This window comes from Microcaecilia unicolor, chromosome 1, assembly GCF_901765095.1.
Source record: "Microcaecilia unicolor chromosome 1, aMicUni1.1, whole genome shotgun sequence".
Classification (NCBI taxonomy): Eukaryota; Metazoa; Chordata; class Amphibia; order Gymnophiona; family Siphonopidae; genus Microcaecilia; species Microcaecilia unicolor.
The window spans coordinates 485,315,339-485,336,253 of record NC_044031.1 but is presented as its reverse complement, the minus strand read 5'-3'; the positions used below and the strand labels follow the sequence as shown (position 1 = coordinate 485,336,253).

The 20,915-nt window shown below is 42.8% G+C and overlaps 1 protein-coding gene across 1 annotated transcript in view; it reads left to right on the top strand.

Annotated features, from left to right (window-relative positions):
• PRKDC (protein kinase, DNA-activated, catalytic subunit) overlaps window positions 1–20,915 on the top strand; it is a 490,177-nt gene that overhangs the window by 237,443 nt on the left and 231,819 nt on the right. Inside the window, exons 51-54 of the mRNA XM_030214157.1 lie at window positions 417–548; window positions 11,995–12,106; window positions 17,037–17,161; window positions 20,033–20,182. Coding sequence (XP_030070017.1) covers window positions 417–548; window positions 11,995–12,106; window positions 17,037–17,161; window positions 20,033–20,182 — 519 coding nt within the window. The remainder of the gene's footprint in view (window positions 1–416; window positions 549–11,994; window positions 12,107–17,036; window positions 17,162–20,032; window positions 20,183–20,915) is intronic.

Here is a 20,915-nt window from a genome sequence, read left to right as displayed (position 1 = left end):
ATGAATGAAAGAAGTGAGGTTGTCCCAAGTTATTGTCAAAAGTTCTGTGAGATAACAGGAGCCAAACTGAAATTTCTGGATTGCTAATCATTTTCAGCTAATATGGCACAATTACGATTGATAAAAAATAATAATTAAAAGCATATAACTAATATGGTTTGCAAGATTTCTTCCAACCATGGCATGATTACAGTTGAGAAAAAATAACTGATATATGAAATTTTAAAAAGACAAATACACATCATATAACAAATAAAAGCATAACTGTCACCCTTATCTCTATACACTTCCATATATAATTGTATTTATTTAGCATAAACTGTGCTATATTAATGCATTTTACTTTGTGATTAATAATTAAATATTCATCTTATAACTCTTTTGTTTTTGATCTCCCCCTTCCCCCCACCCTACAGGTTAATATTTGAAAGATTTTCCAATGGCAATACCAATTCAAAAGACAACTCTGTGGGAATTCAGTTACTAGGATTGATTCTTGCAAATAACCTACCTCCTTATGACCCAAAATGTGGGATAGATGTTGAAAGGTGAGATGCATTCTTCTAGGATAGAAAAATCCCATTACCATAGTGAATTCTCAGCAGAACTAAGGAGTGTCCTAAAATTGTTTGTGTGTAATTGTTCATAGTTGGTTACTCGGTTTCAGAGATCTTCAATTAAAAAGGAACAAATGTTTTATTTTTGTGTACAGAAAACATAGCTTATGCTTGTCCTTTTTTTTCTTTTCTTTTTTTAATTTGTAGAGGTCTTTATTAAACAAATCTCTCTTGTCGTCCCCCTTCTCCTCTACTGCTAACTCCAGGCTTCGTTCCTTTTCTCTCACGGCACCTTATGCCTGGAATCGACTTCCTGGACCTATACGTCTAGCTCCATCTCTACCTGTTTTCAAATCCATGCTGAAAATCCACCTCTACTCATATGCCCTCCCTTGTTTGTTCCTTCCTTCCTTCCTTCTCACCCAGTACTTCTCTCATCCGTAACTGTCGTGTCTGTCTGTATTATTTAGATTGTAAGCTCTTTTGAGCAGGGACTGTCTCTTTGTGTCAGGTGTTCAGTGCTGCGTGCGTCTGGTAGCACTATACAAATGCTAATAATAATAATAATGTCAGAACTACAAGCCAAAAAACTATGAACCCTAATATTAAAGCACTTCAGAATCAGAAAAAATCCCTACTGTAGGGGAACATTTGCATACCTGTAGAGCAATGATTTTTTTTTTAATTTATTGGAAGTCTTTATTGAAAATTGTTATTCAAATAAGAACATTACACATCTCAGCATAATACAAGGATTACCGTTAGCGAAGACTGTGTGTCAAACAATATAACCATCATTATAACAATAGCTTATCTCAATCTTAATCTACTTCACACATTTTTAATTTTTTTTTTTTTTTCCTAATTATACTAATCCCCCAAATCCCCTTATCAACTTCTTCCCCTCCCTCCCCCCCTCCCTCCCGTCCTCGCAGTCAGCAGAGCCATACAGTCATTTTCTTGCTATTCCAAACACTTATTCAGAAAAGGGTCCCAAATTCTCTGCCAATTAGGTAGCCTTTTTCTCTTCAAGGCTGTCAGTCTCTCCATTTCACAAATATATCTGATCTTAGTTATCCATCTCACCATTGGAGGGACCAACGGGGATTTCCAACTTTGAGCTAAGTTCACCCGGGCAGCGTTTAGGGAGGCGCGCACAAGTAGCCACTGGTCTAACGTAAGGCCTTCTGGTCGCCCGCCCAAGAGGAAGATCGAGGGATGCCACTGCACAGACCTACCAGTCCATACCTGAATACGTGCTCGAACCCCCATCCAATATGCCTGCGCTTTAGGGCATGTCCACCAGATGTGACCCGCTGTTCCTACCCCCCCACAGTTTCGCCAGCAATTTTGGGGTATCTGAGCACTCATGTGATGTAGCCTAGCCGGAGTCAAATACCATCTATAAAACACCTTAACAGCGTTTTCCTGTAGGGCCACCGCCGTTGAAGATTTTCGAATCTGTTTCTCAAGAGCCAGCCACCTGGCCTCTGGTAGTGTAAAATGTAACTCTTGTTCCCATCTCTGTCTATGTAATATAGACGTTTTTGCGCGTCTCATTTGATAGTCGTATAAAAAGGATATCAATCCCTTGGTGCGTCCAGTGTCTACACATATCTCCTCCATCGGGTGAATTTCTCGCCCCAAGCATCTACCATATATAGGCCCTTTGAGAAAGTGGTGGAGCTGCGAATAAGCATATCTATCACTAGGATTAAGACCGTAGTCCTCCACCAAGGACTCAAAGGGCGAAACAGCCTCCCCCACATGTAATTGACCCAACAAATCCAAACCCGAGGCTGCCCATCTGCAAAAAACACTATTGCCTATACCTGGTTCGAATAAAGGGTTATCCACAATCGGGGCCAAGCCAGATGTAATCGGCTGTCGTTCCGGAAACATACAGTCCCAGTAGTGGAAGGTAGTCTGGACTGCTGGCGGAAATCTTTCCACCCTACCTCTGTATTTACCAGGCAACCACATGAGATGCCCAAGCTCACGCGAACCCACCAGGGCTTGTTCAATATCTATCCATCTCTTATGCTCTTCCCTTCGAAACCAATCGACTGCCCCTCTAGCTTGTGCTGCCCAATAGTACCAGGTAAGATTGGGCACACCCAAGCCTCCCTCTTTTCTACTCTTATATAGCACCGCTCGCGGCAAACGTGGCCTCTTATGACACCATATAAACCGTATCAAGGAGTCCTGAATCCCGGACAAGAAGGACCTGGACAGCCTCAAGGGCAGTACCTGGAATAAATACAATAGTCTGGGCAAAATGTTCATTTTAATCGTGGCAATGCGCCCAAACCAGGACAGTCCCATGGATGACCATCTATCCAGATCCCTCTGTATCTCCCTTCTAAGGGCCAGGTAGTTGTCATCAAACAGATCAGATAAGTTGCTCGAGATCTTAACTCCCAAGTAACCCAAGGCTTTAAGCTCCCATTTGAAATTAAAAGACGCCTTCAGTGAGTCCAATATATTTGGGGGTATACCCAGCGCCATGCCGATAGATTTACCCGCGTTGAGTTTATAGCCAGAGATTGCAGCATATTCTTCTATCGCCTTCATTAAATTTGGCAGTGAGATTAAAGGGTTAGACAGGGACAACAAAACGTCGTCTGCAAATAATGCTACTTTGTATTCCTGTCCACCCACCTTAACCCCTGTAATATCCGGATGTTCTCTAATCGCCTCTGCCAATGGCTCCATTGCCAGTGCAAAGAGTAAGGGAGACAAGGGACACCCTTGTCGCGTACCGCGGCCTAGCCCAAACATCTCCGAATGTCCACCATTCACCCTCACACACGCACGCGGCGCCGCATACAACGCTCCAATCCAGGCCCTGTACTGAGATCCTATCCCTACCCTAGCCAGGACTTTATCAAGGAACCCCCAGTGAACCCTGTCAAAGGCCTTTTCGGCGTCCAGCCCTAACAACACCACCTGACTGGCCTTTGTCTGGGCTGCATACAAGAGGTCCACTGTTCTCCGGATGTTATCCATAGCTTGCCTATTTGCTATAAACCCAACCTGGTCGGGGTGGATCAGACTAGGTAACAGCCTCGCCAGCCTATTGGCCAAAACCTTAGCCAAAATTTTTACGTCAGCATTGAGTATTGATATTGGCCGGTACGAGGCACATTCAGTTCCGTCCTTACCAGGTTTGGGAATTACTGCCACCCAAGCCTCCATCATCGTCGCTGGTAGTGGGGCCCCTTCTCTCACCGAGTTGGCTATCAAAGTTAAATAGGGTGCCAGATGTGGTCGAAAGATCTTATAAAATTCGTTGGTGAAACCATCTAGGCCTGGCACCTTACCCGCTGGCATTGCTTTAATTACCTGCAACACCTCTTCTACACTCACTGGTTGGTCTAGTGCCACCCTCTGCGTTTCGGACAAAACTTTCAAACCCCTTTCAGCCAAGTATTCATCTATTTTTCCCGTCTGTACAGTGGGATCTTCCCGATACAACCTCTCATAGTATTGTGCAAAGCAGTCTCTTATCCCAGTGGCCTTATGCAGAACCTCTCCTCTAACTCCCTTTATTTTTAATATGTGCCGGTCAGATATTATTTTCCTTAATTTTGTGGCCAATAGTCTACCTGGTTTATTAGTGCATTCGTAATACACCTGTTTGGTCCTAGCATGCGCAAACTTCAGACTATCTTCGTGTAGGGAGGCTATTTCCAGTCTCTTTGCCTGCAGCTTCCGGTAGTCAGACCTCGAACCAGACTGCCTATATTTAATTTCCAGGTCCCCTACTGCACCCATACATTGAGTCAAACGTTCCCTTTGGATTCGGGATTTCTGAGCAGCTTGTTTAATAAAATACCCTCTCGCCACAGCTTTAAAAGCATCCCATACTACCCCCAGTGGTGGTCCAGAGTCTATGTTGAGGTCAAAATACTCTTTCAGGACTGATTGAAATCCCACCACCAGTTCTGGGTTTTGCAGCAGAGAGTTGTTAAGCGCCCATCTCTTATCCCTCCTCTCAGCCTGCAAGGATGAAATTCTGGCCCAGACTGGGGCATGGTCTGATATAGTAATATGACCTATAGTGGCCCCCCCTACCCCGTCAGACAGTGTCTTATCCATTAAAATATAGTCAATTCTGGAGTAGGAAAGGTGCACCGTTGAGTAAAAAGTATACTCTCTCCCCCTAGAGTTAGCCTGTCTCCATACATCGTATAATCCCAGTTCGTCAACCAAACATTTCAAGGCTCGAGAAAGTTTGCAGTCAATCGGAGCAGGAGGAGCTGATCTATCCAGACCTGGCTGCATGGTGGCGTTAAAATCACCAGCTACAATTAGTTTACCCCTAGCAAATTTCTGCAATTCCCTGTTCAAGCGCAGGAAAAAAGAGTCCTGCCTTTCATTTGGGGCGTATATACTAGCCAATGTACATTCCTCCTGCTCCAATAACACATGTAAAAATAGGAATCTACCCTCCTTGTCCTTTCTGGAATGCAGAATCTGTACCTGGGTGTCTTTATGAAACATGATGGCCACTCCCCGTTTCTTTGCACCCGTAGCATCTGAGGCACAGTAAACCTGCCTATATTGTCTAGACAGCAGGAGCCCCTCGTGCTTTTGTAATAGATGTGTTTCCTGTAAAAAGACTACTCGCGGCTTCATCAAGTGTAGCTCACGTTGCAGTGCGTGTCGCTTGTAAGGCGAATTCACCCCCTTTATATTATATGTACAGATTTTAAAGTCTACCATTCAATCTTCAATAGAGAGAATGAAGAATAACATGTTGACCTTTGAGGACTTAACTCTAATAACAACTTCCCCCCTCCCAAACTATCCCCCTCCCCCCTTACCCTAATTCCCCCCCGCCTTAGCCCCCAGAACCTCTCTCTACCCCATAAACCCTCCCTACTCCCCCCTAACCTGAATCCACCAACCAGTGCCATTCGGCACTGCCTGGGACTTGGAAGAAGAAACCCCCCTGACCAAATCGCAACTTATTTTAACCAATGTAACAATCAGATATAATGAATTCCCCCCCAATCCCCCCACCCCCCATCCCTCCCTCCTCCTCCAATCGACCACAATATCACCTTATTTTCCACTACCAATCAGTACATTATCATTTGAATTGCTCTCTCTAGAACATGTTCTCAATTTTACCCCCCTTCGGGGAAAATAACTGCACAACTGAGTTCACCCCTGAAAGTCCAACCTCTACAGTTCAGGTCTGATGTCTTGAGCTCTTTGCCCCTTTCTCGACTCTCTTCCATCTCTGCAGACGCTCTTTTGTTGAGGGGGCCATTCCCATAGGCAAACTTTCCGTGGGGGTTAAACCCACTTCATGTAGGCTTTTCCACGCAGCGCCCACGGACCTGCAGCGAATCTTCTCTCCCTTGAGGTCGAAGCAAATGGCAAATGGAAATGCCCATCTATAGGCAATCTTCTCCTTGGTTAGAACCTCTGTTACCGGCTTCATAGACCTTCGGAGGTTCAGCGTAAACAAGGATAGGTCTTGGTAGATCGCCACTCGAGCTCCATTGAATTCGAGGTTAGAGCACTGGCGAGCCTTCTGCCATATTTGATCTTTGCAGGCATATGTGGAAAACTTAACCACTATGTCCCTCGGCCTGTTATCTCTCGCCGGCCCCAGTGCTCTGTGCGCTCTGTCCATGGCAATCTGGCTAACATCAAATTCTGGGCCCAACAGCTGCGCACATATAGCACGCACAACCGTCGGGACGTCTTCATTATCAGCGTTCTCCTGGACGCCCCGAAACCGGAGGTTTTGACGTCTCCCCCGGTTTTCAAGGTCGTCCAACTTAAACTGCAGGTCTTCTGTCTGTTCTGACATTTTTTTCATGCACCTTTCAGCTTCTTCGTTTCTCTCCCCCATCTCGTCCACGCGCTCCTCCAGCACTTCTACCCTGCCCCCAAGCTCTCTTAGGTCAACACTCAGGGCGTCCACGTGCTCCAGTATTTCTTCCTTGGACGCCACGATTTCAGCCCTGAGCGCCTCCAAGCTTTTGGTCACTTCTTGCGCCAGGTCCTGATTGGGGGCGGGTTCGTGGCGTTCTTCACGGGCCGGGTTGTGGCCGGATTCCGAGATTCTGCGTACCTTGGGGGAGGCGGGTCGCGCTAGGCCGCGATCCATCTGCTTCGCCGACAACCGCTCGCTCTCTCGATGTAATGCGCCGCTTTTTTTACTCATCTTCTTTGGCTTAGACGAGTCAGCAACAGTTTGCAGTTCTTGCGGACTCTGTGAGAGGCTTCCTTATGATAAGTGGAGCTTTAAAGCAGGAGGGAAGAACGGAGCTCCGGGTTTAGGCGGCCATTCGGTCCCGTGACGTCACTTCCTCCTCAGAGCAATGATTTTTAACCTTTTTCATCTCATGGCACACTTACGAGGTGCAAAAATTGTCAAGGCACACCACTGGAATCTAACTCATACCCACCTCTCCCCACTAAGATCCATTCCATCCTCACCCAACCCTACAGGTAATCTTCTCCAGCCCCACCCGTACCTATAACCTTCAGAAGTTGCTATGGAAATACATTAGGCTGTGGCAGAGACCCATTTATAAAGTATGTATTCTTCCCAGTTAATATTTCCAAGATAATAAAGCGCCTTTGCTTATTTGTCCCCACTCTACCTGCCTTCCTTATCATCGATTTGAGGAGGCAGCTTATAGTTCCATCACTGTATACTATATCATACTCATGTAATATGAAATCTGTCTTTGTACTTATCAGGTTCTCATAAAAATGTATTTATTTAAAAATTTCTATTCCGCCTACAACTAAGCGGATCACATAAAAAACACATATAATAAAATCACAAACTCAGCAAATCATCACAGAAATATCAACCCCATGCTTTTACAAACAAATATGTCTTCAAACTTTTACAAAATTATTCCATGCTGCTACACAATCTTAAATAGCCAGGTAAATCATTCAAATCTGTGGCCGGTGATCGAAAATGCTGCTGACCAACTACAGGCATATTTCACAGTACAGTGTCAAAAATTCATTTTGGCTTTTAAGCAGATATAGATGTCCTCCTTAAATCCACCACCACAAATCAACTGTTTTTTATATATATATATATATATATATATATATATATATATATATATATATATATATATATATATATAAAACCACAGCCTTCCCCAACTCGGAACTGTTTGACCTTCAGGCTTCTTTTGGGAGGAAGGTGGGGAGGGCTGAAATAGTTACATCTAAAAAAATTTCCATTTTCATATATTGTCTCAGCGACAAGCTGAAACGAGTTTTAATGTAACATGCATCAGATCCATTAATTGTGTTGAGGAAGGCTGTGTGGTTTTCTATACGCAACAGTTGATTTGTGGTGGTGGAGTTGAAAGTCTAAAACTGAACAAGAGAAGGCAAGACTTCTCATTCCCAGGGTCATTTACTAACAGCACATGGTAATGCCATTAACGTGCTGTTAGTAAATAACCCTGTCCATGTAATTTAATAACATTTTTCATCATTTAATTTTGTTCTGATGTAAAACTGTATTCACAAACCAGTTCATAAAAAAGGGTTTTTAGAGCAATGTGATGGTCAGAGCTAAACTCTGATGACTAGGGTGAGTACACTTAATCCATCAGAAACTCATTTGCTTACTTTACCAAACAAAAATAATCAAATCTTGCATTTAAAAATAGATCAGAAGCTCTCCATTTCTAAACCAGGGAAGGGAGATCAAATAAGCTCCCTTTATGTTGATTTTAGGCCTACTTTCTCTTTGCGTTTTGACAGTATTCACTTCATTGCAATAAGCAGGGTATGCCTACTTTGTCCTATTGTGCAGGTCTGCGAGGGTTCCTGGTGGAGGGTACGAGTCTCTCAGTGACCTACCCAGAGTCCTCCCTTCAATAATTCAGTGCACCACACTTGTTCTCTGCCTGGTCTGATGCAGCAAGGCTCACATTGACAAAAGAATGGGCCAGCTGCATGTGAAGGACACCACATACATACATTAGTAGATCAGGTGACCTCTGACTTTGCTGGCCTGTACGTGTGTCGATGTGAGCTTTACTAACCTCAGTCAAGGCAGAGTGCAACTGTGGTTGACCTGAATTATGGAAGGGAGGAGGTGGTACTTGGACATCTTAGAGGACTCTGAGTGGGTAGGTGGTCCCTGAGAGGCTCGTATACTCCCATAGGAACCCCATGGACCTGCAGGGGATTCCTGTGGGATCCCTACAGACTCCAGCAAACCCCATTCCACAATGAGATACTGCATGGGCACACCCCGCAAATTTTTTTTTTCTAACATTTTTAAAGCACTGAAGTTGGTTTGACACAGTTGAACTTATTATGGGGCATTGTTTGAAATAAACTGGGTGTAACAAAGCCAGTAATCATTTTATGTGAATAATTATTGTAAAGAACTGTTATAGTCCATTTGTTTCCCATCAAGACCATATGCTAAGCAGATAGCTGTACTAAACAAGTGGGAAAAGCATGTGGGAACATGGCTCATGATTTTCTTTCCAACTCCATTATATATATCTGGGGGTGTATATATGTCTGTGTTGCCTGTTAATTGGGGGGGGGGGGGGAAATGTTGTCGTGTGCGTGTATGCATATATTCCCTGTGAGTTTGAGGTAGTCTATAGGTTGCTGCCACATGCCCTTAAGGACACTCCTACTTCCCCCCCCCCCCCCACCCAAGGCAGGTCTGTGAGTTTTAAGGTGGTTCTGACACTGTGAGAAAGTTACATGGGAGGAGTGTAACCAGGCAGGAATGGTCCAGGAAGAATAAAAGGTAAGGGCACACCCAGGGGAAGCAGTGAAGGCCCATTGGTATGCCTTGACCACATATATGTGAACTGCAACCATGCCAGGCATATAGACCAGGTTCAACTTGGAACCTTCTACTGTATTCTTGACCCACCTGGAACCCAGCTGGTGAAGGTTGTTGACTAGAGACAGTAGTGCATGCTATGTCCCTGCTGAAGCAGGACCACAGGAAGACTTTTGTTGGATCTAAGAACTAATTTATTTTTCCCTTGTCTGTGAAGCTAACAGACCCACATAGCACTTTTAATAAAGTGGTATTTCTGTTCATCTTAACCCACAGTGTGGCTCCAGTTTATCCTGGCTCCTGGCCCACACTCATTCACTTTACCACACTGAATTTGAACATATGTGTATGTATGTAGGTTGTGTGTGTTTGAGTTTGTGTTGCATTACTAGGGTATATTATAAATGGTTAGCTTATTTTTGAAAGCTAGGAATTATTAGGAAAGGGATGCAAAGTAAGACCAAGAATAATATTATGCCTCTGTATCACTCCATGGTGCAACCTCACCTTGAGTATTGCATTCAATTCTGGTCACCATATCTCAAAAAAATATATAGCAGAATTAGAAAAGGTTCAAAGAAGAGCAACCAAAATGATAAAAAGGATGGAACTCCTCCCATATGATGAATTAAAGAGGTTAGGGCTTTTCAGCTTGGAAAAGAGACAGCTGAGGGAGGATATGATTGAGGTCTATTAAATCCTGAGTGGTGTTGAATGGGGAAAAAATGAATCGATTTTTCACTCTTTCAAAAAGTACAAAAACCAGGGGACACTCAATGAAATTACATGGAAATACTTCTAAAACAAATAGGAGGAAATATTTTTTCATTCAAAGAATAGTTAAGCTCTGGAACTCGCTGTCGCAGGATGTGGTAACAGCAGTTAGTATATCTAGGTTTAAAAAAGGTTTGGACGAGTTCCTGGAGAAGAAGTCCATTATCTATTATTGAGATGGACATGGGGGAAGCTACTGCTTGCCCAGTGAATGGGTAGCATGGAATGTTGCTACTAATTGGGTTTCTGCCAGGTACTTGTAACCTGGATTGGCCACTGTTGGAAGCAAGATTCTGGGCTAGATGGACCATTGGTCTGACCCAGTATGGCTACTATTATGTTCTTATGTAGTATATTTAGTTCTCGTACTTAGGGGGTTTAATAGTGCAACTCATTTGTTGATCTTACACCAGAGTTCAGGGGTGGTGGGGTAGTTAGGGGGGTTGAGGCAATTTTGAGTTGGTGGGAGAGATGAGGGTTAGTTTAGGGGGTGGAACAATTTATGGGATGGTTGGGGAGTTAGCTTTGGAGGGTGATGGCAGGAGGGATTCATTAACTGCAATCTGTTATTGTATGTAAGTTTTTATATCGCAGAAGTGGGAGCTACAGTTCCCATACAAATGCATTGGGTCATTTGTTTTTTTTGGGAAGGGGGCTTATTTCTGTTGAAATCCCAGTCCTATCTAGCCCATTTTTAAATTCAGTGGATCTTCTCAAGTTTTACCTTCCATGCCAAGTTTAATTTGAGTTATTTTGCCCCCAGACAAAGGGACAGACCTACAAAAGGGGTCATGAAATGTCTGTCTGGTTTAGAAAGTATAACAAAACTAAATTCCATATTGTTTCAAATTGCTTCTGACAAAGAGCTATGGCATTGTAAATGTAAAGGAACATAACTCTCATAAAACTAAGATACTACTTCTACTACTAATCATTTCTAAAGTGCTACTAGACGTACGCAGCGCTGTACACTTGAACATGAAGAGATAGTCCCTGCTCAACAGAGCTTACAATCTAATTAGGACACAAACAGGACAAACAAGAGATAAGGGAATATTGAAGTGAGGAAGATAAAATAAGGGTTCTGAACAAGTGAATAAGGGTTAGGAGTTAAAAGCATCATCAAAAAGGTGGTCTTTTAGCTTAGATTTGAAGACGGCCAGAGATGGAGCTTGACATACCGGCTCAGGAAGTCTATTCTAGGCATATGGTGCAGCAAGATAAAAGGAACGGAGTCTGGAGTTAGCAGTGGAGGAGAAGGGTGCAGATAAGAGAGATTTACCCAGTGAATGGAGTATACATTTCTCTCCTCATTTGTGGTACCCGTTCTCCCTTTATTTCCTTACAAGTTACTGTAAATGCACAATTAAAATCTTATACTTAAAAGTAGTTTATTCCAGAATGTCCAGTAGTTCTGAGTGCCACAGATGTTCAGGCCATAATTTGGAATCAGCAGATGAGGCATAGGGAAGATCGAGATCAAAGTTGAATTAAAATATGAGAACTTGTATGTTGAGTTGTCCAGTTAGAGAACTACAGAGAACAACAAAAAAAAAAAGACCTTAGGAGCTATATCCTACAGGTAGATTGGTACTTTCGATGTTTATGGTTGGATTTGCTTTATTGTTGATGTGCTATGTGCACTCTCCTGAGTGAGAGAGAATAGAAATATTTTAAATTATATTAAATCAAACTTCTACACTGGTTATTACCAGATTTTCAGCCCCTGTCGTGGGGACAAAGAGTTGCACATGGATGCTTTTTAAAAAAGTTTTCACTTTTGAGAATTGTTTCACCTTTAAAGTAAGGTACAAAACATGTATAATGATCTGATTTGCATTCTAGATACTTTCAAGCCTTGGCTAACAACATTGCTTTAACGAAGTACAAAGACATTTATTTAGCTGCAGCTGAAGTCTTGGGACTTGCCCTTCATTATGTTGCTGAGAAAGAAAAAGTGAGTTTTGATATGGTAACTCTAACATATATTAACTGTGTCACATTTTGATTCTAATACACACCTTTAAGTTGGTTTGCTTATTTTACATTTTGGGGGTTTTGGGCTGTTGGCTCAGTTCAGACTATTGCCGTTGGTGGCTAATGAGGATAAAATGAATCTTCTAAATATATATTACTTTTTTATATTTATTGCTTGCTTTCCTGTATGTGCACAAGGCAAGTTACTAACGTGGAACAAGGTATTTCCCTACCCTAGAAGATTTTACAGTCTGAGTTTATCCCTGAGGCAGTGGAGGGTGAGATGATTGTCCAAGATCACAAGGAGTCTCAATGGGAGAAGCAAGATTTGAAGCCTGGCTTCCTTGGATCTTTACCTGCTGCTCTGTTAGTCTACCAGTTGCAGTAGATTCTTTTTTTTCAAATTATACTTTATATCCTGGGGATTTTCTCTAGTTTTCCTATCCACTGTTCTTTTTCTAATTAAGTTATTGTAGTCATGAGCTGCAGCAGCTCATAGAGCATGCAATTTGTGTCACCTTTGTGCAGTGACTAGGATTCCCTCCTCACTGGGCATATTGTCATGTTCTTGACAGTATTTTTTACGACCACCAGACCGAGAAGCTGCACCAAATTCTGGGAGCTGAATCAAAAGGGCCCTACCACGAAACACCTAGCCACTCACCTGGAGCTAACCCTGCAGCCACATAGAGGGTCTGTCCCCAGCACAGCTCAGGTCCACCTGCACATGGGCATGTGCTGTACACTAGCACCCTCCTCCCACTGACTGGATCCCAACCGCCTCTGGGAGAGTCTCTTGCTCTCAAGTTCACGGGAGTAGCCAGACACCCAATTTTTGGTGGGCCTGGGCCCAAGATGGGTGGGCAGAAGAACTTCACCTTGTCCCATAAGTGATTTGGTATCTCCCTCTCTCACCTGCATGCCATATGATCTCTCAAACATCCCCTTCCCCCGCTTGCATTTTAAATAGCAGTTTTTCAGTGGCAGTGAGCAGCAACTAATACACGCTGCTCATGTTGGCCCCACAGCCTTCCCTCTGATGCAACTTCCTGTTTCCGCATAGGTGGGAATACATCAGAGAGAAGGCTGTGGGGTCAGTGCGAGAAGTATGTATCAGTCGCTGCTCGCAGCAAGTGAAGAGCTGCTATTTAAAAGGTATGAAAGAAGGACAGTTGTTGGGAGTTTTTGGCTAGTGGGGCTTTGGGATGCCTGCCAGCCACACATCATAGGTGTGCTGCTACTGGATGGGCCTGAGCCCCAAGTGTGTGGGCCTAGGCCCACCCAGGCCCACCCTTGGCTACGCCTCTGCTCAAGTTATCCCCAGTGATTTCTAGGTTACTGGGGCCAGTCCACACTCCCAGTGGTCCCACAGCTCCTAGAAAGCACTCACAGACCCAACACACAAACCACCAGGATTCTTAGTCAGTCCAGACAAGCAGAGTCAATAAACTAGAAAAGGTTTATTATCGTAAAAAATATTGAACTGTGAACTACAAAAACAGATGGAAAATAACAGGTGACTGAATAAGGATCAATTATAAAATTGTCTAAACAATTTATCACTACCTGGATAGTGCTTGGGAAGTACAGGATATATGGCTGCTCACAGGGTCTCAGTAAAGAGGTCTTTCTCTCTTTACTATCAAACTGAGACTGGAGAAAAATCCAGTATTTCCAGACTGAATTTGAGCTCCTGGGCCAGTCAGAGCCCAGAACAACATTTTTAAAAAGTAGCTGGCCACATCACTGCAGGTTACTTCCTCTTTGTGTTAAACTAAAGAAGGAACAGTTACTTATCTGTAACAGCTTTAAACATAAAGTGTGCACCACCTACTGGCCAAACCAGAGAAATACCCTTCAAGAAATAATACAGTTTAGAGGCTTACAAACCCACTGTTTTGTCACCGGCCCCTTTCACTAAAGTGCAGTGAAGTTGTTCACTTACTGCATGATAATTGCAGAGCCTATGTACTAACTGGTAAAGGCTTCCCAAAATGTTTCCATACAGTTATCACTCAGAAGGTTTATCTACCATGTAGTAAGTTGTATAGCATATAGTTGCAGATAATATAGATACTCTAACTACCAGTGCCAGCCCAAGAGTATGTGATGGCTTAGGTGAATCTTTAGACATGCCCCTCACTCTTATAGTTCAGCATCCCCCATTCTCTTACTTAAAGTATTAGCTATGTCGAGCATAAGAATAGCCATACTGGGTCCTAAATGGGATGAAAAAAATGTTCTACATCCCATCTTATTATTCCCCTTATCCCATCCTCCCTTACACAGAATTATACTCCAAGTTAGCTCTTCCTCTGAGTAAGATAATTTCTCCCATCTTACCTCTCTCCCCTCTTCAGACCCAAAGCCTTATTCACATGGAGGGGCTTTTTCGATATGATATCTAAGTCCGATTTAGGACATTTTGTTGAAAATGACCAGAAATCAAGTGTGAACCTAACTATTTTTGAACCAGAAAAATGTATTTTTGTTTTATATTTCAACAGTTTTTATTGATGACAACTCAAAAAGTACAAATCCACCTTAACATAGCAGCATCAAAACAATTGTACAAAGCTCAGTGCAACAACACTTCAAGCATACAACATTACGTACAGCCATCAAATTTTGTAATATAGCACTTATCCCTCCCTCCCCCCAAACCGTGTTCTGTATTTAACATTTGTGTATTAACTATTGTTATGGATGAAAATGCATGACTAGCAATTCCTTATTAAACAATAAAAGTCTGATAAGTAATTCTATCATAACCCATAAACTTCTATATTAAACTCCAATAATTTTGTCTCGTGTTTTGCTCTGTGTATTATTACCTTGTTTAAATCCCAACAATGTTTACAGACGAGACTTCTGAATATGTTTCTTCAAAGGAGTCTTCTCCAAGCTATTATTACATGTAACTCTTCAATTTACATAGAATATTACCTTTTCCAAAACTATATCCCAACAATGTTTACAGACGAGACTTCTGAATATGTTTCTTCAAAGGAGACTTCTCCAAGCTATTATTACATGTAACTCTTCAATTTACATAGAATATTACCTTTTCCAAAACTATATCCCCTTCCCCCCTCCCCTACCTCCCTCCCCTGTATCCTCTTAAACCAACTTTTTACTTCATGGCGTACCTCTACCTCTCCCCTCAGTATAATTATCAGAGTGTAGGTTAACGTGTCCGGTTTCCCTTGGCACTTTACACCATTTTCTGAGTCGGACTTCTCTAACTATGTGTATTTTTGTTTTAAAAATCACCATTTTCTAGATGTGTTTGTGGTCAGTGTGTCTTTCTTTTTGTACCATTTTTGAAAAAAACAAAACACAAAAATGTCATAGGGAAAAATGCACAAAAATAAAGCCATTAGGATGTCTGGGAGCCTAGATTCTTAGTAGACTGGCCACGCAGACATTCCAGCAGAGCAATGGGGCAGTCTAGGGGTCATTGCAGTGGACTTTACATAAAAGGTCCCAGGTACACATTTCACCATGACTCCCTTGTATTATATGATGAGCCTTCTAGGAACTGCAAAAAAATGTACTGTACCCAACTGTACACCACTACATAGTCCTTAAGCCTGTATATAGGTACAGTAGTAGTTATGGGGGTTTTGGAGGGCTTACACTTTACACCACGTGTACCAGTTAGAGAAGAATATGGGCCTGACTCCTCTTCTCTACAGGCTATTCAGGGACCTACTTGCTGCTCTAAGAAGAGTGCCCGTTATATCTGCTGTTTTCATAGAGCCTGGTATGTACTGTCACTTTCACCTCAAGGAGAGTGGGACAGGGTCAGTGACCACTGGGGGATTGAGGGGTGTCATGCCTTCATCCCTGCAATGGTCATCTGGTCAATTTGGACACCTTTTTAGCACTTAGTCATTATTGAAATGGGTCTAGACAAGCATTCCCTATTTTTTTGGCCTGGATGTTTGTCCTTCTTCCATTATTGCAGAAAAACATTCAAATTGTAAACCTGCCCTAGTCCTGCCCAAAACATACCTCCAACATACCCCCTTGAGATTTAGATGAACTGCAGCAAAAACCATCCCAAATATAAGTTTCGAAAATGGTGATTTGGATATTTTTCTGAGAAAAAGGTCCATCTGCCACTTTATACCATCTTTTGGACGTTTTTCTGTTTCAAAAATGAGCCCCATAATCTCCAGACCTAAACATTAGTGATTAACCCTTTATTGATAACCCTTTTATGGTTTAAAAATAGGCTTCTTGCACAAGGGACTTAAGCCTCCCAGATTGGGTACCAAATCTGTTTTAAAAAGTTTCCAACATCAGGGCGAGCTATGTAAAGCTCCTATTTTCTCAAATTTTAATAGCTGCATCATCTAATTTTTTCATTGTGTGACAGATTCCCCTGATCTCCAATTAAGTAATATGCATTTCCTTCTAACCAAAAAGAACTTCTGCAAAAAATAGTTTACCTGTGGTCAACCTTCCCACTATTGTTATTACATCAAATAGTTGTATGTCACACTTTAAAGGAATCTACACCCCCAACAGCACACTACATTGCTGACCAGCTCTCTCCATTGTTTGTGTTTCTGCACAGCCCCAAAACATATTGCCAAAGAGGCCATTTCTAACTTGCGTTTCATGTATTTCCCATCTAGGGAGATCCCTGCCCAATAAGTGCATTGTAGGGAAAAGTATAACCTAAATACAAATTTATAGTCCTACTTTTGTTGTGTGATACTGTATGATAAAGTAACAAACCATTTTTTTTCTTGAGTGTATAGAAATTCTGGAGACTTTTCCTGTGACAAAGTTGGATTATTATTATTACTTTTGTACCCCACATTATCCCACCTTTTTGCAGGCTCAATGTGGCTTACAGAGTGTTGTTATGATCCATAGGTGTACTTTTTTTCTTGCAGACATTAGAAGGCCCGCTTTTTGATTGTGTCATCAAAGAATTAAAACAGCATCAAAACGCTAAAGAAGACAAATTTATTATGTGTTTGAATAAGGTAGTGAAGAACTTCTCCCCTCTTGCGGACAGGTGAGATGACAAATTTATGTTACTATGTTATGTTACTGTGTTACTATGAGGCATATTTTCAAAGCACTTAGCCTCCCAAAGTTCCATAGAAACCTATGGAACTTAGCCTCCCAAAGTGCTTTGAAAATATGCCTCTATGTATACAAAACAATGCATTTTCTCATGGGTTTCTTAAAGCCATGCTTCTTGACATTTAATTCAGGGCATACCTTCTGATTTGCTCAGTGTATGTTCCTCACTGTTGTTCTTCCCACTGACTTGAGAAAGGCAGCACCTTTCACTTCTGTCCTTCCTTTATTTGCTGGTTTCAAACTGACATCTGAGCATTGGATCCTATCAGCACAGGCCCTGTGTATCCAGGTATGACACTGAAGCAAAGAAGGCACATACAAGTATTTGCGTCTCCCCTCATGACAGGAAGAAGGGGGATTGAGGGTGAAGTAACTGCACCAGTTTACTGGTTGGTTGGATCTGGGGGCTTATTTCCTCTAGTGCTATCAACAAGTGAGCACTTAATTTTTGTGGTGTTGGAGAGAAGGGTGTTGCTTTAGCCTTTTTCATGGTTACATTGTTGAGTCTTTGTGTGGTTTAAAAGAAAAATGTGATGGTCTCTCCTTTTACTATAATTATTATTGTGATGTTAATACTCAAGACTATTTTGTAATTTTCATTTTACCTTTGTCCTGTTCTGCTGGGGGGGGGGATTTTTGAGGGATTTGGTATATACATATACTTCTATGGTCAACTGTCTGCATAGGCTCTGTTTAAAAATCGGGTGTTTATGCTGGGTAAGTATTCTCCAGTGAGAACACAAAGAGGGGCATAATCGAAAGGGACGCCCAAGTTTTGTTGAGGACGTCCTCACAAAACGTCTCGATGGAGGGGCAGGGAAACCCGTATTATCGAAACAAGATGGACGTCCATCTTTCGTTTCAATAATACGGTCGGGGACGCCCAAATCTTAAAATTTAGGTCCTTAGAGATGGTCGTCCCTAGACTTGGTCGTTTCTGATTTTCGACGATAATGGAAACCAAGGATGCCCATCTCAGAAACGACCAAATGCAAGCCCTTTGGTCATGGGAGGAGCCAGCATTCGTAGTGCACTGGTCCTCCTGACATGCCATGACACCAACCGGGCACCCTAGGGCGCACTGCAGTAGGCTTCATAAATTGCTCCCAGGTACATAGCTCCCCTACTTTATGTGCTGAGCCCCCCAAAACCCACTGCCCACAACTGTACACCACTATCATAGCCCTTACGGGTGAAGGGGGGCACCTAGATGTGGGTACAGTGGGTTTCGGGTGGGTTTTGGAGGGCTCACATTTACCACCACAAGGGTAACAGGTGTGGGGTGGATGGGCCTCGGTCCGCCTGCCTGAAGTGCACTGCATCCACTAAAACTGCTCCAGGGACCTGCATACTGCTGTGATGGACCTGAGTATGACATTTGAGGCTGGCAAAAAATATTTTGAAAGATATTTTTTGAGGGTGGGAGGGGGATGGTGACTACTGGGTGAGTAAGGGGAGGTCATCCCCGATTCTCTCCAGTGGTCATCTGGTCAGTTTGGGCATCTTTTTGTACCTTGGTCGTAAGAAAAACAGGACCAGGTAAAGTCGTCCAAGTGCTCATCAGGGACGCCCTTTTTTTTTCCATTATGGGTTGAGGACGTCCATGTGTTAGGCACGCCCAAGTCCCGCCTTCACTACGCCTCCGACACACCCCTGTGAAGTTTGGCTGTCCCTGCGACGGAAAGCAGTTGGGGATGTCCAAAATCGGCTTTCCATTATACCGATTTGGACGACCCTGTGAGAAGGATGCCCATCTTCTGATTTGTGTCGAAAGATGGGCGTCCTTCTCTTTCGAGAATAAGCCTGAAAGTGTAATGAGCGCAAAACAGGCACATAGAAACATAGCTCCTGATTTTATGATTTTATGCGATGTTTACTTGTAAGCATGTACGGGATGGAGAATAGGTAAAGAGAGTTGGGATGAATGTACCTGCACCTGTTTTATAAAATGCGCATATGCGCCTATTCTTACTGCATGTACACACATATATGGTATCTGGCGAGTAGCCACCTGGACAGTTCCCCCCCCCCCCCCCCCCCCAACACCCAGGACTTTATTTCCCACCCTCCCTATCCTTTTTTTTCACCTTTGTTTTCATTCTTGTATCATGTTTTTGTTTTCCGAGTGAATTCTCTTAAGTCCTGGTGGGTGCTTCACATTTCAGACTGACAGGGAGGATTGGGGGCGTCGCTGACAGGATCATTTGTGCAGCAGAAGGATGTACATAGAGGAAGTATAATAGCAGAATAACTTTTCATAGGTAGAGTAGTATTTTTTTTATAATTCTTAATCTGTGTGTCATTTTGAGGGGCTGATTATAGGGACACCTAGCACCGTTTTGTTTGTGCAGCAGACGGGTGTACAAGGAGGGAGTATAATAACAAAATAACTTTTCATAGGTAGAGTAGTAATTTGTTATTCATAATCAGAGCATTTTAAATCTTTTTTTTCCCTCTGCCTACATTTTCCTTTAGTGGCAGGCAGGGTGTAGTTTGGAGGTGTGTGGGGGAGCATTCCCCCCCCCCCCCACACACACACACACAACAAACTGTGCTCCCTGATGTGGTGGGAATTGGTTCAGTGGTAATTGTCCTAGGTGGGAATTGTCCAGATGGGAATTGGTGGGTGGGAACTGATCTAGAACCACATATACACATACAATTAACCCTGCCTTAGAGGAGATGTAAATGTGTGCATCTGCTTTTCCTGGAGTAATGTGCCCTGTCTGCCTTGATAAAATAATTGTGCTCCATGCCTTTGAAAATTTAACCTGCAAATACCCTTTGTTGTCAATTAAAGGTTTATGACTGTGGTCCTCTTCCTGTTACCCAAACTTCATGGAGTACTAAAGACCTACTGTTTGGAGGTGGTGATGTGCCGTGCAGAGGAGATACCTGATCTTTACATCCAGTTGAAGAGTAAAGATTTCAATCAGATCATGAGCCACAGGTGATAACCAAATAGTCTTTGTGTATTTCGGAGCTGATTTTTTCATGTCCATCTTTTATTTACTGATATCTATCTTGATGACTATAAGGGACATTTTTGATATGACGTTCAAATGTTGAAATAAACATTTACAGGAAAATGTTTAAAAACATGAGTCCATAATAGAAGAGATAAATAAACGTGTTCCGATATTCAAAAATTTACAAGAAAAATGCTTAGAGGACGCACTGCAAACGTCATAGACATTTTGAGATAAACCTCTCCGCCAGTCGGAAATGCGCTATGCAAAATGTGCAATGGTGGTACTGGTCCCCACGTCGAGAAAATGTCTGCAACAATGGCAGCATGTTCCGTTCACGTGGCAAACTTGCATTTATACCTTCTATATGTGGAGGAGCGTTCCTCAGTGTGCTTGGTCATCTTTCTACACAGGGAGCCTAATTTTGTGGTGCCAGAGACAGAGCTCCTGGTTCTCCTGTGCCTCATCCGTAGGAGATAAATGTTCAAATGTCACCACCTGCCACCCCACAGCATCTTATGGAGATTGATTTAGAGGCAGTATGGAAAGATGAGTGTGAAGCATTGCCCCCCCCCCCCTCCCCCCCAGGATCACAGCACCACCACTCGTGCAAGCACCACACGTAGGCAGGGTCACACACAGTGAGGGCCCTTTATTGCAACACATGTTAGATTGATTTTTCATAAGAAAGAATAACAAAATATTGGTGAAATT